We start from the raw sequence: 16512 nt of genomic DNA, 5'->3' as shown, positions 1-16512 counted from the left end.
GGACTAAGCTTTCTTTTACCAGGCAACTGAAGAGGTGGCTGAGATCAGTTACATGAATCTTAATGTACATAAAATACGAAGTTCCTCAGGAAGAGCACAACCATTCGGAGTATGGACAGAAGAAATTTACTTCATAATTTACCTCATGAAAAGAATGCTAAAAAATAGAAATCATTATGCTAATAGCTAACAATTAGCACTAACTTATATATAAAACACTGTCCTAAGGGCTCTAGACATACTCACTCATTTAATAATCCCATGAGGTAAGAATTACGATTATCTGCATTTCATTAAATGCAGATTTATTTCATTATTCATTAATAGTGAAAATGAGGAACCGAGCAGTTAAGTAAATTGCCCGATGTCACCAGCTAGCAAATGTGGACTGGGGATTCAGGCCCTGCAGGCTGGCTCCAGAGTCGGCACTCTTCACTACCACACCAGTGCCTCCACCTCATCCAAAATCAACTGAGCAATGCCCTCAACAAAACCCTTGTAGTAGACATCACTTTCGTAAGGATGTTTCTTATGCTGCCCTTCTGTTCGGCCAAGAGAAAAACACAAAGCTTTGCTCTGTAGCAGCAATTCCACTGAGGCCAGAATGAGGCAATCCATCCATGCGGGTTTCTGACACATGGGCAGATATCTGGAAGATGTAGAGTCTCTTGAAGAATGGGTGGCCTCAAGCCCTTCTGGCTAATCCTCATGAACATTATTACTTCTCCTCCACAAGATCTGGTGCGCAGTGAGCGGCCAGGATGGGGGTTATACGTGAGAAGCAGGTGAAATCCAGCTCTGACCTGCTGACAGTTCAGGCACAGCCACAGGCTGGACAAGTCTCCTGAGCTGAAGGAAGAACATACACCCTACTAAGGCTGAGGAGCCAACAGGCACACATCTGCCTGAAGAGCAAGTCCGCCCTGCCCTTGCCCGGAGGGGGCTCAAAGGAACACCATCGGGCAGGGCTCCCCTAAGAAAGGGTTTGGCTGGCTCAAAGCAAAGGAGGAAAATGCCCTCACATGCCTGTGTCATAGGACGGGTCTCAACAGGGATGGTCTGGGTACTGCCCAAAGACGGTGTCATCAACTGTCAGTCGTGACCACAGCAAACCCATGGAATGTTCGGCTTTGAACCACAGAATTTCTTTATGTGGCTTCAGGACATGAGGGTTGAAAAGTATCACTCTAGGGCAGATTACTGAAAATGAGCCAGTTATTGTTTGGGGGACACTACAAAAATTTTTGATAAAAGACGTTGGCTTTAGGATAAGTGATCATAACCTGACTTCTCAACAGCTTCTCCAAGCTCAAGTTCAGGACCATTAAAAACATTTCATTAGAATTCACTCATTAAGTAAGCACCCAACTACAAATCAGACACTGTTCTTGCTGTTGGGGCAGAACAGCAAATAAAACAGACAAAAATCCCAGCTATCAGAAAGCTTATTCTTTTTTTTTTTTTTTAATATTTATTTATTTTGGGGAGAGCACAAGTGGGAAAGGGGCAGAGAGAGGGGGACAGAGGATCCAAAGTGGGTCATCGAGCAGAGAGCCCGATGTGAGCTCAAACTCACAAACTGAGAGATCATAACCTGAGGCAAAGTTAGATGTGCAAATGACTGAGTCAGCCAGGTCCCCCCAAAAATCTATTCTTCTTGTAAGTCTGATAAGCAACACTTACTGCTAACTACTCTTACTATACTTGACTAACAGTGTCAGGTGGAGATAAATAATGAAGAGACCATGGCAGAGAATCAGAGGAGGGTGCCCTGCAGGGGCTACAAGATTATACTGGTGGCCAAGGAAGCCTCACTTAGAAGGGGAAATCAGAGCGAGCCCTGCAGGAGGCCAGGGATGGACCGGGCAAATGCCTGGCTGGAGAGATCTAGGAGAGAACAGCAAGGCCTCCTGAAAAGCCAGCGGGAAGTGTGGAATGAGGAGAGAGTGAGAAGAAAATGGGGGTCTCCGGGAGCAAGCAGGGGGCAGCAGGTGGGTAGGGGCAGAACCCGAGGCCACAGGAAGGATTCTGGATCTGCCTCTGAGTAGAGGAGCGACCACTGGACCTTCCTTTTCAAAGGAGCACTGTCGGCCGACTGAGGAGAGGCCACGGGGTCAAGGACAAAAGCAGGGAGAGCAGTTTGGAGGGAGAGGGTGCATCTTTCCACCCACAGCACCTCAGCCGCACGCATGCACAGCCACGCCTTTCTCGGTCTGCAGGTACAGGCGACCGTGGCAGGCAGGAGCACCTGACCCAACACACAGGAGCAGTGCTTCACAATCCAGCCCCCGAGTGCCGACAGAGCCCCCGGCTGGTTATTACTCCCTCGTGCAACCAAGGAAAAAGGAAAACAAGCAGAGTCTCTTGAAGATGGCTTAACCCAAGACAAGTCAGCGGGACCGAAGCGAGGAGAAGCAGGCGGAATGGGGGAGGTGGGGCCCTTACTGGCCAAGCAGTCCCAGGGCTGTCGGGGTTGGGGATTACAGCTCATGGAGCAGACTCTGTAATGGGCCAGTCCTTCCAATCTCGAATCCCAGTTGTTCTCCAACGCATATTCCAAAATACATTAGGGTTTAAAATATTTAACAGTTAATACATCCACTTCAGTTCCATGCCCACACATAATACTGCCTTCCAAAATGCATATGATGCCCAAATGATGCCCTCCTGCCCTTCCTCCCAAGGGCTTTGAGAGCTAATGTCACATAAGACCCTCTACAAGATGCGAGGCTGGGCGACCTGATCTGATCCCGGGGTGCAAATGGCCTGCCGGCACCCCCTCCCCGCGTCAGATGGCAGCCTAACGACCAGGAACAGCTTTGGGGTTTCCACGCACCTCGCCCTCGCCTTACTGAGTGGCTGCTGGCCAGACACACACACACAGAGACTCCCACGTGTGTTATTCTCACTCGTTTCAACAAAAAACTGTGATAAGAACAGAAGGGAAAATGGCAAGGCCTCCTGAGGGTGGAGGAGACCAGCATGCAGCCTCCTCATGAGCCTGGTATTTGTGAGAAGGCCCCAGAGAGGCACACCCATCTGTGACCTGTCACCTCCTCATGCGTTGTACCCGGGAGGAAAGAACACCGAAGTGTCACCTAAGCTTCCTGTTAACTCTCAAGAGCCTTCACCCAAAGACAGTATAAATAGTCAGATTTAAAATAATAAAACTGTAAACATTTCTCTCGCACCCATTACAGTTTTCTTTCAAGCTCCCTTTCAATGTCTCCCAGAATGGAAGGACCAACCACAGGCCATTAGTAAGAAAATTTCGCCAGGGAAAAGACTAAGATGTAAAGGAACTGAATAATTCACTATCACTGGTAGAGGGTTCAATATACAGTGCCCTAAATACACACTTTGCCACGCATTTCTGAGACTACACCAAGAATGTGTAAGCTCATAAAGCTAACTTAGAAAACTAATCTGTAATCAATTACCGTACTCCAGCTTCTCTCTCTGTATGCATTTAAGCTCTGATGAATGCAGGGCATTCTCGCACATACAAACAGGCACCTCATAATTAAACTTAAGGCCATTTAATTACCCATTTACACACCCAGGCTACAGATACACAAGCACACTGAAGTAAATAAATACATTTGCTTTATAAGTAAAGACAAGTTTATTCTAACACCACCAAACTCCTTGTTAATTAAGCAAGACAGCATTTACCAGACAGGAGGAGATCAATAATTCTGAGTCTTCTTTTGTCCAATTGTATGCTGTATATTCAAGGGCATTATTCTCTCCTTGCTGTTTGCACATATAAGCACAGTTTCTTTCAAACACGGTGCGGATGCCTTTAAACAGAATTACACTAGTCGTGCAACCCATCCCCAAGGTGTAGATGTTCAGATTTCTAGCAATCTCTACTCCATCTCGACATCATCTTCCTTGGCTCTTCTGAGCAGGCTCCCACTGTACCATCCTCATGACAGGCAGTTGCCGGCACCAGAACAGAAGGGAAGCTCCGAGCTGTTGCACTAGAATCTGCTCCTGCCCAACTGCCTGACAAAAAAAAAAAAAAAAAAAAAAAAAAACAGGCTCCGAGTGTCAAACAGGAGGGGTGGTGCAAAAACCAGATGACACACCTCGGATGCACCAAAATCTTTAAGGTATCGTTTTTTCCAGTAGATTGCTTCCCTGTTAATACCAAAGAACAAATAAGCAGGAGATTTACATGTGGTTACTGGGAAACTGCCGGCTCCTGTGATTTGCTTAGGATTGTTCGGGATCTCAGAACCTGCCCAAAATGAAAAAAATGGTGCCAGACAGCCACCCTGCTGCAGATGCTGCTGGAAGGCACAAAGAATGTTCATCTGCTGCAAGGAATCACTCTCCCAGAATGCTTAGCCCAGCATCTATATTAGCAAACATCTCTTTCCTTGACCTAAATATGCTGTTTGTTTAATCCTGCATCCGTGAGGAACAGAGAAGCAAAAGGAAAAAAAAAAAAAAAAAAGCCCAAAAATGAGAGAAATCACTAAGATGACTGCTGCTATGGAAACATGTGTAAGCCCACTTCAAACAACCTTTTGCATGTGTGGGTAACAGCTTGCTGACAGCAAATCACAAGGGAACACAAAATTGCTGTGTCAATCTTGACTTCTGCCCACTTCCACTCTGCTAGAGAGAGGACTAGCAACTTTGCACTGCTTAATACGATTCTCCCATCTCTGGTACCCAAAGACGCAAATGAGAACGTGCATAGAGTCACCTGATCGGGCTGGACATACACCTTCCGAAGCAGCACTCTAATATGCGACGGTACATACACACGGAAGTCCCACAGTCAACAGGGCTATTATCTGGGGTGCATAAATTAATCCAGGTCCCTGCACTGCAGAATGAACTGGCTAACACTATACTACCGTATGTGTGTCTTCGGCGATGGCGAATAGGGAAACTTGTCACTGATAAAATACTAAATTGACCCTTGCATTCCCCTTCTGAAAACTGAAAAGTAAATTATGTAAAAAGACTGTGATGAACTCACAGGAAAACCCCTCCCACCTACAATATGTATCTAGAAAAAAGTTACTGCTCTTTTAAGATCTGTTCTGAATTCTTCCTTATTTCACAAGGCAACAGATGGTTTTCATTTTCTATCTACAGATTTCAAAGTTAGAGTGAATTATAATGACTGAGTACCTACTGGTTGGTAACAGAGACCAGTGTAATGTAATAAAAGCAGATCTTTAGAGAATACTATGTGGTCACATAATCTCAAAATTTCTGTTTTTTATGGTTAGTTTACCTATTAGACCTCACAGATAAGCAAAAATCTAGGCTTCTTCTTTCTCCTGCATTTTTATGCAAACTTTCTCGAACAGCCACAGAGATCAAAGGAGTAAAGATACTGGCCACATGAAAAAAAAACAAAAACAAAACACCAGAGTAACTATACGTGGTCTAGAGCATTCAGCTTCAGAATTGCAATTCTGTTAAAACAGAGCTACCATGTTCAAGATTACACCCAAGTCCTGACATCAGAACAGCCAAGTCTTCATGTGACATCACAATGCTGGCAGATAAATAACATGAAAACTCATCTACACAGAAACTGAATATTGTGGACTATAAAACCCTCAACACATGGTTTAAATTACCTATCTTGAGAATTCCAAATGCTCACCATCAGTCTTAACTTCTATACTGCAAGGAAAACAATTTAAAAAATAAAGTGAATATAAATAAAGTGAATATAAATAAAGATGATACCTAGAAATTTAAAATTAATTTATTATTGTTACTACCTATTTTAGACATCCTGGGTGCAGAAGCCAGGGAATATTATTTGAGATACAAAAGATTATGCTTGAACTTTACAAAGGATTATAAATGATAACCAAGCAAATTTTAAAGCTGCTGGTATGTTCTATTTGAATTACTTCAAAAACTCCTAAGTTAATATTTAAAACAAGGGGACAGAATGGAACAACTTCCCAACAATCATTCAGAGGAAAAAGAAATATTTCTTAGGGACCAACTAACAGGCATTTAAGCAACTTGTATTAATTTTAAATATTAATCATTTTCCAACCAACAAAATCAGTGGGCAAGAAAAACAACAGAAAATATTTAGAGCAAAGGGTTCGACAAGGCTAAAAATGAGTTTCATGCTGATAGAAGCATGACAAAATGAATCATTCAAATGTGATGTTGGTTTCACTGATTTTTCTGCATCAGAATGATCTTGGATTAGTCTCAAAGGATAATTACCATGAATTCCTTCAGAGGACACAGAGATGGTGGCAACCAGTTCAGCCACCTATGGAGTATGCGTTTCAACTTGGAGATCACATTTGCTCTCTCGTCTTTAAATGTGACTTCTAATTTTCACAATTCCCAAGACTGAAAGTCTGCCCCTGACTCCGTCTCGAGCCCCAAGCCCATGTCTTCCTCCCCTGCTGACAATGACACCTGACTCTCCTAGCACCACCTCACCCTCAGACGTTCCAAATCAATCATCTTTTAGTATGACACCCTGGGATGGTATGTCGGCACAATGACAGATTTTTAAGCCATAGGAAGGAATGAAGTAGTGATTTAGGCTACAATATGGATGAACCTGGAAAATGTTATGCAGAGTGAAAAAAGCCAGTCACAAAAGACCTCCTAATGTAGGCTTCTATTTAAATGAAATGTCTAGAAGAGGCGAATCCATAGAGAATGAAAGTAGATGAGTGGGTGCCAGGGAATGGGGAGTGATTGCTAATGGGCACAGAACTTCTTTTAGGAGAAAAAAAAATGTTCAGATATTGGACAGTGTTTCTAACATATACACTGTCTGCAAATATACCAAAAACCACTGGATTGAACACTTTATACAGGTGAGTTCTATGGTTTGTGAATGTAATAAAGAGCCTGACTCCACTATTGGTCTTTTACTACCGACAGCTTTAAGTCTCCCTGCTCTTTTCCCCCTTCTGTCCCACATCTGGACAAACTTGAAAGGAGGTTCCAGGTGGCTCCTTCCTGTGGTCCCAGCAGGAAATTCAAATCCCTCAAGAACCCTCACCCTGGCCCCACCCGCTAACCGCCACAAAAACCCCAAACCAGGCTCAGGACCTGCTTGGGAGCTGCCCTGCTCTCCTCAGAGAGCTCATTACATGAGTAATAAACCTCTTGACACCCTTCTCCTGAGTGCGGTGTCATTAGTGTCAACATCCAAAGCAAATTTGGGGTGTGAGGGGGCCGGGGGAGGGTCCATCCTCTTTCTGTGGAATGGCCCCAACAGTGACATATATCTCAATAAAGCTGTTACTAAAAATAGGAGAGGGGAGGGAGATAACATCTACTCTGCCCACCCTGGAAGGTTGTCAAGTTCAAATAAAATAATAGGTGAGAACTCAACCAAGAAATTACTGTAAACATGTCAGTAACTATTGTTTTATACTGCACATACTGCACAGAAGACTTACTGTGTAGCTCGAAACAGCCACCTTGCTTAATGAATTTACAACTTCGGAATGTTGCTCTGGCCCGAATACAGGGAATACAGGAATACAGAAGCCAGGGACCAGGGAGTGCCTGGGGCTGCCCTCCGCGTGTCCATTTTTTTCCTTCTTTTTTTTTTTAATTTGAGAGAGAGAAAGAGCAAGCGTGCATGGGGGAGAGGGACAGAGGGAGGGAGAGAGAGAGAGAGAAAGAGAGAAAGAGATAGAGAATCTGAAGCAGAATCCACACTCAGTGCAGAGCCCTATGCAGGGCTCGATCCCCTGACTCTGGGATCATGACCTGAGCCATAATCAAGAGTCAGCTGCTCACTAACTGAACTACCCAGGTGCCCCAGGGGGTGCATTTTAACCTAGGAAAGGAGCTCCAGCCTGTACAAACCACCAGGAAACCTGTACAAACAGTAAGTTCGGGTAAGACGTGCTGCCCCACTCGGCAATCACAGCTAATCTCAGCCATTTGGCCACAGAGACCACAGCAAGCAAGTCTCAAGCTCTGAGCCCCCACCCGAAAGAATATCCATCTAGAACTGCTGTTCCCATGTGCAAGCCTCTCCTTGCCAACAGCCTTTGTGTTTGAAGTACGTTCTAAAGGTCGGGTTAGTTTGACAAGTAGATTTACTTCATACTCTCTCAGAAAACTGTGCATAAAGAAGAATTTTAAATAACACCAAAAACATCAGGAACTACAAGCTAGAATTAATATCATATCTCAAACAGATAGAAGTCTTCTACCTCGGTCAGACCTTGGGCCCTACCTTACGAGGAGACCAGGAAGGGAGGGAAATTCTGTCCATTCTGCAGTGGCTAAAATGAAGATCTCATGTAATGATATCACACTCTATCTAACTGCCATTACAGTGGCCAAGTCCATAAGAAGAGGTAATCTTCATCCCTGACAGTCCATACTACATTTCTCATTGCAGTGAATTCTGCTGAACAAAGAAACCTTATATAAGTTGGCCTATTACTCCTTATTCATTTTATATTCAACAGTATAATCAAAGTTAAGTAGCGTGTCTAGCATAGGGCCTAGTATATACCACATGCTCGATAAATGGTGGTCTCCTCCACGTTTGCCCCAGATTAAAGTTTTTTCTTCCCCGTTATACAGTGAGATAGTTCTTCTAAAAATACAAGCACTTCTTACACAAAACTCAGGCATACGAGAATTTAAGATCTAATAAATTCAAACTACAAATTCTTTATATCCGTAAAATATGACTCAAAGACAGAAAGGGAGTATCAGGGAACAAGAAAAGGGAGTTAAGATAGTGAAGAAGAAGTGGAGGTTTTAGCAATGATCATTAGAAAAAGTTTGTTGTTTTTTTAAGTAAGGGAAATCAAGGAAGTTTTATTACATAAGGACCTTTTTAAAAATAAGGAAAAGGTGAACTCTCCGACCATTGTGTATTTCAGGAACATAAACCTCAAAATTGTGGGAAAGAAGGTAGACTTACAGCATATCTAAATTTATCCATCATTTATCATCCCCATCTCCAAAACACACAGAAGTGCCACTATCAGTCACTGTGGGATGAACAAAGACGGCAGGTGGGCCTCACGGCCAATGGCACAGACAGGAGTTTTAGACCCTCAAAGAGCTCAGTGAAACAAACTAATTTTGGTAAAAATGTATCTCTAAAGTCATACCCACACAAAATATTTGAACAAGCCTGCTGCTAACAGTGGTAATTAAATGTTCCCAAAAGCAGACAACACAAAGTTACACATGTGTCTCCATGTTCGCGCTAGAATATTAGAGAGACTATTAGGAAGGTGACAGGTCCCTGTGGGGTGCTCTGAACATAGAGTGACAAAGTAGGAGTGGACGCAACCAGACTGGCTCTCCAGAACAGAGGGCAGTGGTCCTCCAGAGATGAGCAGACTCTCTCAAAAGAAATTAGAGGGGTGCCTGGGTGGCTCAGTCGGCTGAGCATCCAACTTCAGCTCAGGTCATGACCTCATGGCTCGTGAGTTCAAGCCCCATGTCGGGCTCTGTGCTGACAGCTTAGAGCCTGGAGCCTGCTTCGGATTCTGTGTCTCCCTCTCTCTCTGACCCTTCCGCACTCATGCTCTGTCTCTCTCAAAAACATAAACATTTTTTTAAAAAATTAGAGAACTTCCTTTTCAGTACTGGCAGGAGACTGAGTTAAACAGATTTTAAAATAAAACAGAACTCCTAAAGGAAGAAAAGGTGGGGTTAAGAAGACCAACTTACTTTGCTAGTAGGAATATAAAATGAATATAAAATAGCCACTGTGAAATAGAGTATGGTGATTCCTCACAAAATTAAATGAAGAATTACCATATGACCCAGCCATTACACTTCTCAGTAAATGTCCAACAGGGCTGAAAGCAGAGGTCTGAGGAGGTATTTGCACACCCATGTCCATAGTGGCATCACTCAAATAATCAATAGGTGGAAACAACCTAAGTGTCCATCTACAAATGAATAGACAGAATGTGGTATATATATATATATACATATATACAATGGGATATTATTCAGTCTTCAAAAGGAAGGACATTCTGGGGCGCCTGGGTGGCTCCAGTCAAGCGTCCGACTATTGGTTTTCGCTCAGGTCACGATCTCATGGTTTCATGGGCTCTGTGCTGGCAGGGTGGAGCCTACTAGGGATTCTCTCTCTCTCTCTCTCTCTCTCTCTCTCTCTCTGCCCCTCCTCTGCTCACTCTGTCTCTCTCAAAACTAAATTAATTAATTAAAAAGGGGTGCCTGGGTGGCTCAGTCAGTTAAGTGTCCAACTTCGGCTCAGGTCATGATCTCACGGTTTGTGGGTTCGAGCCCCGCGTCGGGCTCTGTGTTGACAGCTCAGAGCCTGGAGCCTGATTCAGATTCTGTGTCTCCCTCTCTCTCTGCCCCTCCCCCACTCGCGTGCTGTCTCTCTTTCTATCAAAAATAAATAAACATACATACGTACATACATACATAAATAAAAGTAAGGACATTCTTACACATGCTACAATATGGATGAAACTTGAGGACATTATGCTCAGTGAAATAAGCCAGACACAAAAGAACAAATACCGTACGACGGTGCTTAAATGGCACAGCTAGAATAGATACTTTCCTGGAGACAGAAAATGGAATGGTGGTTACCAGGGGCTGGAAAGAAGGAGGAATGAGGAATTACTGTTTAAAAGGTATAGTTTCAGTTTTAGATGACGAAAAAGGTCTGGAGATAGATGGTGGAAATGGATGGTTGAACAACACTGTGCATGTACTTAATGCCACTGAACTGAGTATTTAAAAACCGTTAAAATGGTAAATTTTATTTTATATATATATATATATATATATATATATATTTTTTTTTTTTTTTTTTTTTTTTACTGTTATAGAAAAAAAAAAACCAATGTACTTACTAGACACTGCATTCCTATAACTTCCAGGACCAAGTGAAATGACAGAAAACCAGGAGGGTACCAGTCTCTCCCCATGTCTGACCCTGGCCCTCACAAAAGGCAGAGGAGTCCAAGGAATAGGCTTCATAATATTTATATTCTAATTATTTCCTCATTCCATTTGCTTATGAACCTCTTAGAAAAACCTTCCAGCTATGAACCAGCACAGAAACAAGAGAGCCAAGACTTAAAATCCCGATTCATAGACAACTTCTACATGTTTCACAGAGAACTACGAAATGGAGAACCAACACAGCTGAGGGTTCCGATTTATTTATCCCTCGGCTCAGGTAGCTTCAGGCAAAGTCAAAACTTCAATGACCATTATGGGAGGTTATGAAGCAAAATCATAGTTGGCGAGGGAGCTCAGTTCTTTGAAGAAAAAGCAATAAATCCGTAAGTGTTGATCCTGTCAAATATGAGAAGCTGCCAGAAGAGCTCACCTATTTGCAAAGCTTTCTATCCCCACTGAAACCACAGGGGGGCTGGGGGGGGAGCCTCCCTAGAGGGGGACCGATGATGGAACAGATCGTAATGAATGCAATAAGCACCAACGTCCAACTGTAAATGAAATACTGAGTGAAAAACAAGGAAGCTGAGCAAACTCAAAATGGAATAATGAAATCAGAACTCGCAGTGACCTCCTCCTGGCCTCTACCAGCCTCTTCCAAGGAAATTCTATTTTAGGCAAACATCTGAAAAGATCACTTAGCGGCAAGGTGTACTGAATGTAAACGACAGAAAAGATACACAGCATAGTTTATGTACAAAGGCACTCGGGAAACAGCTTGTGTGCTTCAAATACGGAGTTACGGTTGTGGGAAAGTTGTTCTTATATGCGAAGAGAGAGACTAAAATTCAGAATCTACGCACCTCAACTCCTCGTATCTCACATTTTAGCCGCTGAGTACATCTTTTGCTGTCGTGTCAATATAGAAATACTGCCTCAAACATAATTAAAAACTTCTTGAGGGGTAAAAAGGAAAACATAAACAGGCAATCTGAATTTATCATTTTTAAAACTAATATAGTCAGATTTTCAGTTAGATTAATCAAAAGGTAAATAATGAGAAATGAAGATACTGCAATGGTTACATTCCCAAATTATAGGAAGGAAAATGCAACTTTTCAAAATATTCCTATGGCTTTGAAAAAACAGAGTAAACAGACTCAAAATAAAATACATACTCCTTTGTCAAGGCTTCTGGTCAAGTCAGAAGGAACTAGACATATGCTATATCCCTGCTCATAAGGTTCAGGAAGCTCTATTCTCTGAGCCCTTGTGAGTTTTTTATTTCTTTTTGCAAAGACACAAAATTCAGGACTTTATATGATTTATATATAGCCTATGGTTGGGCTATACTTAACTGTAACTGTGTTTTAAAAGAATGGTACTTTGGGGGACACCTGGGCAGCTCAGTCAGTTGAGCATCTGACTCCTGATTTTGACTCAGGTCATGATCTCATGGTTCATGAGATCGAGCCCCGTGTCAGGCTCTGCTCTGACACCACAGAGCCTGGTTGGGATTCTCTCTCTTCCTCTCTCTCTGCCCCCCGTCCCCAGTCTCTCTCCTCTCTCTTAAAATAAATAAATAAATAAATAAATAAATAAATAAATAAATAAATAAATACTTTAAAAAAAAAAAAAGAATGTTACTTCGAATAAACATTTCCTGATGTGTAAGTGAATTTCACTCAGTCAGAGACGTGAGAAACTTTCCAGGAAAACACTCTTCACCTGAGACTTGGACAGATCACAGATACTGTATCCCTCCATGCCAACTAAAAATAGGACCCAAATAAGATATACAATTGAGCAATAAGTAAATGAAAAGTCATCAGAGAAGTATAAATCAAAACCATCATATAGCACTTCGTATCTACTAGGATAGCTAAAAAAAATATAAGTGTTGGTGAGGATATGGACAAATTGGATTCCTCATACACTGTTGGTGGGAATGTAAAATAGGGCAGCTACTTTAGAAAACAATCTGGCAATTCCTCACTCAAATACAGAGTTACCATATGAACCAACAATTCTACTCCTAGCTATATACCCAAGAGAGTTGAAAATATATGTCCATACAAAAGCTCGTACATGGATGTTCTTAACAGTATCATTCATGATAGCCCCAAAGCAGAAACAACCCAAACGTCATCAACTGATGAATGATATATAAAATGTGGTATATCCATGCAACAGATTATTGTCCAGTAATAAAAAGGAATGAAGTACTGACACATGCTACAACGTAGATGAACCTTGAAAATATCATGTTAAGTGAAAGAAGCCAGTCACAAAGGATCACATATTATATGATTCTGTTAGTATGAAATGTCCAGAACAGGCAAATCTTCAGAGACAAAAAATAGATCAGTGGTTGCCTTGGGCTAGGGGAACGGGTAAGGTGGAACAGGAGGGTAACAGCTGAGGGGTACAGGGCTTCATTTGGGGGTAACAGAAGCGTTCTAAAATTAATTATAGTGGTAGATACACAACACTGTGAGTATACTGAAAACCACTGGATTGTACACTTTAAATGGGTGAACTGTATATAGTATGTGAATCGTATCTTGATAAAGCTGTTTAAAAAAACACAGGACCTATCACGCACACCTATAAAAAGCTGAATTTATCTAGAAAGCACTCTATCCTTAACACTGTTATCTTTCCAAAACATATCACTATCCCCAACACAGTGAATTCCCAAAAGTACAGAAGATAAAGGTAAGATGATTTCTTCAGCAAGCAAGCTATCTATCTGCTTTATATTCACAGTGCATGCAGGGGAAACCTTTTGTCTGCTCTATAACTTTGGCTCGTACATTTTGTTAGGCAAGGTCTGGGTCTGGGTTGAGCCATCTATCCCAATTCACTTATCCCAAAAATAAAGACATTTCATTTATAGATCTTTTCCCACAAATTTTTCATCTCTGCTTTAACCACAAGGCTCTCAAAATCCAAGGGGAAAAAAACTGCATGGAGAGAAAAAGAGGAAGGAGGAAAAGAGATTATTAACAGGGGATCTGAAATTTTATTCAAATCACAGAACTGGGTCTATTTAGGTCATTCCAGTCACCTGAACTACATAGGAGATTAACACCTTAACTGTAAATTTTAAGGTAAAATTTAAAGGAAAACATTATATAAATAGCGCTGGGCACATCCTTAACAGAGTATGTTACATGGACCTATGCCAGACACTGAGACAGAATTCAGTCACAAGATCTCATCTAACCTTCTTTTTTTTTTTTTTTTTTTTTAAACACTTACTTATTTTTGAGAGAGATAGAGACAGAGTGTGAGCATGGGAGGGGCAGAGAGAGAGGGAGACACAGAATCGGAAGCAGGCTCCAGGCTCCGAGCTGTCAGCACAGAGCCCGACGCAGGGCTCGAACTCACAAACCGTAAGATCATGACCTGAGCTGAAGTCGGATGCTCAACTGACTGAGCCACCCAGGTGCCCCTCACCTAACCTTCTAAACAACTCTAGAAGTGAAGTTTTATAGGTGATCTCACTCATGATTGACACCCCTTGACCTTGTTACAAGTAAACAAGATTTCCAGAGAAACCCATCTTCATAGGACCACTAAAGGACTGCAACCAACACCGACATCAAGTGGGGTGAGATGACTGACAAACCACAGGGGGTTGGAGATAAGTAACGCACAAGTTCAAACGCATCCTTAGACCAACAGCTTTCAAAGTACTGTCACCATGAATTATATCAAGAAGTGACTCGTAGGTGCACCTGGATGGCTCAGTCAGTTAAGCATCCAACTTTGGCTCAGGTCATGATCTCACGGCTCGTGGGTTCAAGCCCCGAGTCGGACTCTGTGCTGACAGTTCGGAGACTGGAGCCTGCTTCAAATTCTGTCTCTGTCTCTTTCTCCCTTCCCCTCCCCTGCTTGCACACTGTCTCTCCCTCTCTCTCTCTCTCTCTCAAATATAAACATTAAAAAAATTTTTTTAAGTGAATTGTAAATGATACAATAAATGTGTATAAGAACATTCCCCCCCCAAAAATGTACCCATAGAACATATATTACACTATATTATTTTCTTTTTTTTTTTTAATGTTTATTTATTTGGGAGGGAAGGGGCAGCGAGAGAGGGAAACAGAGGTTCTCAAGCAGGCTCCATGCTGACAGCAGAGAGCCCGATTTGGGGCTCGAACTCACAAAACGTGAAATCATGACCTGAGCCAAAGTCGGACACTTAACCTACTGAGCCAACCAGGTACCCCTACACTTTATTATGTTCTATTCCAGACTCTCTAATCTAGTCTAGCTCACTAGAGGGAAGAAACGAAGGGAGGGAGGGAGGAAATCGGTCATAGCCCACTCAACTGTTTTCAGGACCAGTATGGCTCCTGGCCTGCAGTTTGAAAACACCACACATATCAGTTATTACATAGGGTCTGTCGGCTCTTGGAAGTCCCCAGTCTCACCACATGCTCTCATTCCTACAAGCGGCTGGCCCAGGAGAAGAATGAAGAGGGAATTTGTAAAACAACACTCTGAAGGGATGGTGTTCATTGCATATACTCTCCATCAGCTGTCTCTCCCCAAGTCAGAAGACACTGGTCCAGGAATCGAGGGGTTGAAGTAGAAGTGACCCCTCTCTAGTAGCCGAACATACTCCATCCCTGCTAGTATAGACATCCTGGTTTTAAAGGGAAGAATGTTCTCATTAAAGCGAGACCACAGTGTACAATGAATCAGGTCTGACTGCCATCTGGCCTTTTGGAGGCTCCTCAAGCCACTGAACCAAGAGGCAAAAGATGATGAGGTGCTACCCACTGGGGCAAGAGAAAACCGGGCGGCTGTTCCAAAGGGCAGTTCTTCAGGGCATCTCTTAGCATTTCTATCTCTAAGTCCAAGCCCCTGAAAAACCACAGCAACCAACAGAAAGGTGGGGCCACTGAGGATTCAGGCACTCAGGTGAAGAATTCTAATCAGTTGAGGTCCTGGCTGGGGGCAAAGGAAATGTGGAATGAGTAACAGGAGAATAAAGATCTAAATATCAACTACTGCCAAATAGCCATTTAGGGAAGCAAACACTGCAACAGCATTGCCTATTTCCCACTTGCTTGCTGCTTGGGGGTGGGCGTAGGTACCGATTTCTTCTCTTTCCTCTCATACTATTTTATATAAACACTGTGATTGAAACTTGACTCTACAATTTAAACTTTGGGTGGCACATATTCCTATGAGATTGCAACTGAATTTTAAGGGCTAATGAAAAAACTCCAGAAATGGATAATGTGACTTTCTCCCAAAGACAGATACGATGACTAATGAAATGTTGTGACTTCTTGTTTTGAGGAGCTAGTGAAAGCATCTTCCTCTGAGTTAAGGGTATCTGTGTTCTGTTAGGCTGAAACATAGTTGTTCTTGTTGTGAGGAAGCTCATACACGCACAGGGGGTGGGTGTGATTACTGAGTGCTCAAAGGGGTGGGCTGTGCCAGTTATTAAGCTATTGTCTCCCAGCTCCAGCCCCAGCCTTCCATACTCAACTCTGTGATGCTGGCTCCCAACACCACGTTCCGCTTTACCAGTTGGCTCCTTGTTGGGCTCACCACCAGGAGGCACCAGAGAGAGATGCAAAGCTGTGGGAGGAA

The 16512-nt window shown here is 42.7% G+C and overlaps 1 protein-coding gene across 14 annotated transcripts in view; it reads right to left on the bottom strand.

The window, feature by feature from the left end:
• DOCK9 (dedicator of cytokinesis 9) overlaps nt 1-16512 on the bottom strand; it is a 291472-nt gene that overhangs the window by 219118 nt on the left and 55842 nt on the right. For 4 of the 14 annotated variants that reach the window (XM_086708886.1, XM_086708909.1, XM_086708894.1 and 1 more), the window contains exon 1: nt 3676-4023. The exons of 5 other annotated variants lie outside the window; for them this stretch is intronic. In XM_086708886.1, the coding sequence (XP_086565012.1) occupies nt 3676-3837 (162 nt within the window). In that variant the 5' untranslated portion in view covers nt 3838-4023. Of the gene's footprint in view, nt 1-3675; nt 4025-16512 lie in introns of those variants that run through there. 5 more of the 14 variants (XM_086708953.1, XM_086708970.1, XM_086708986.1 and 2 more) reach the window with 2 other exon arrangements.

Source organism: Puma concolor, chromosome A1, assembly GCF_028749965.1.
Source record: "Puma concolor isolate L17-30 chromosome A1, mPumCon1.1.hap2, whole genome shotgun sequence".
In the NCBI taxonomy this organism is placed as follows: domain Eukaryota; kingdom Metazoa; phylum Chordata; class Mammalia; order Carnivora; family Felidae; genus Puma; species Puma concolor.
The sequence above is the reverse complement of the archived record's forward strand: the minus strand, read 5'-3'. Positions and strand labels throughout refer to the sequence as shown.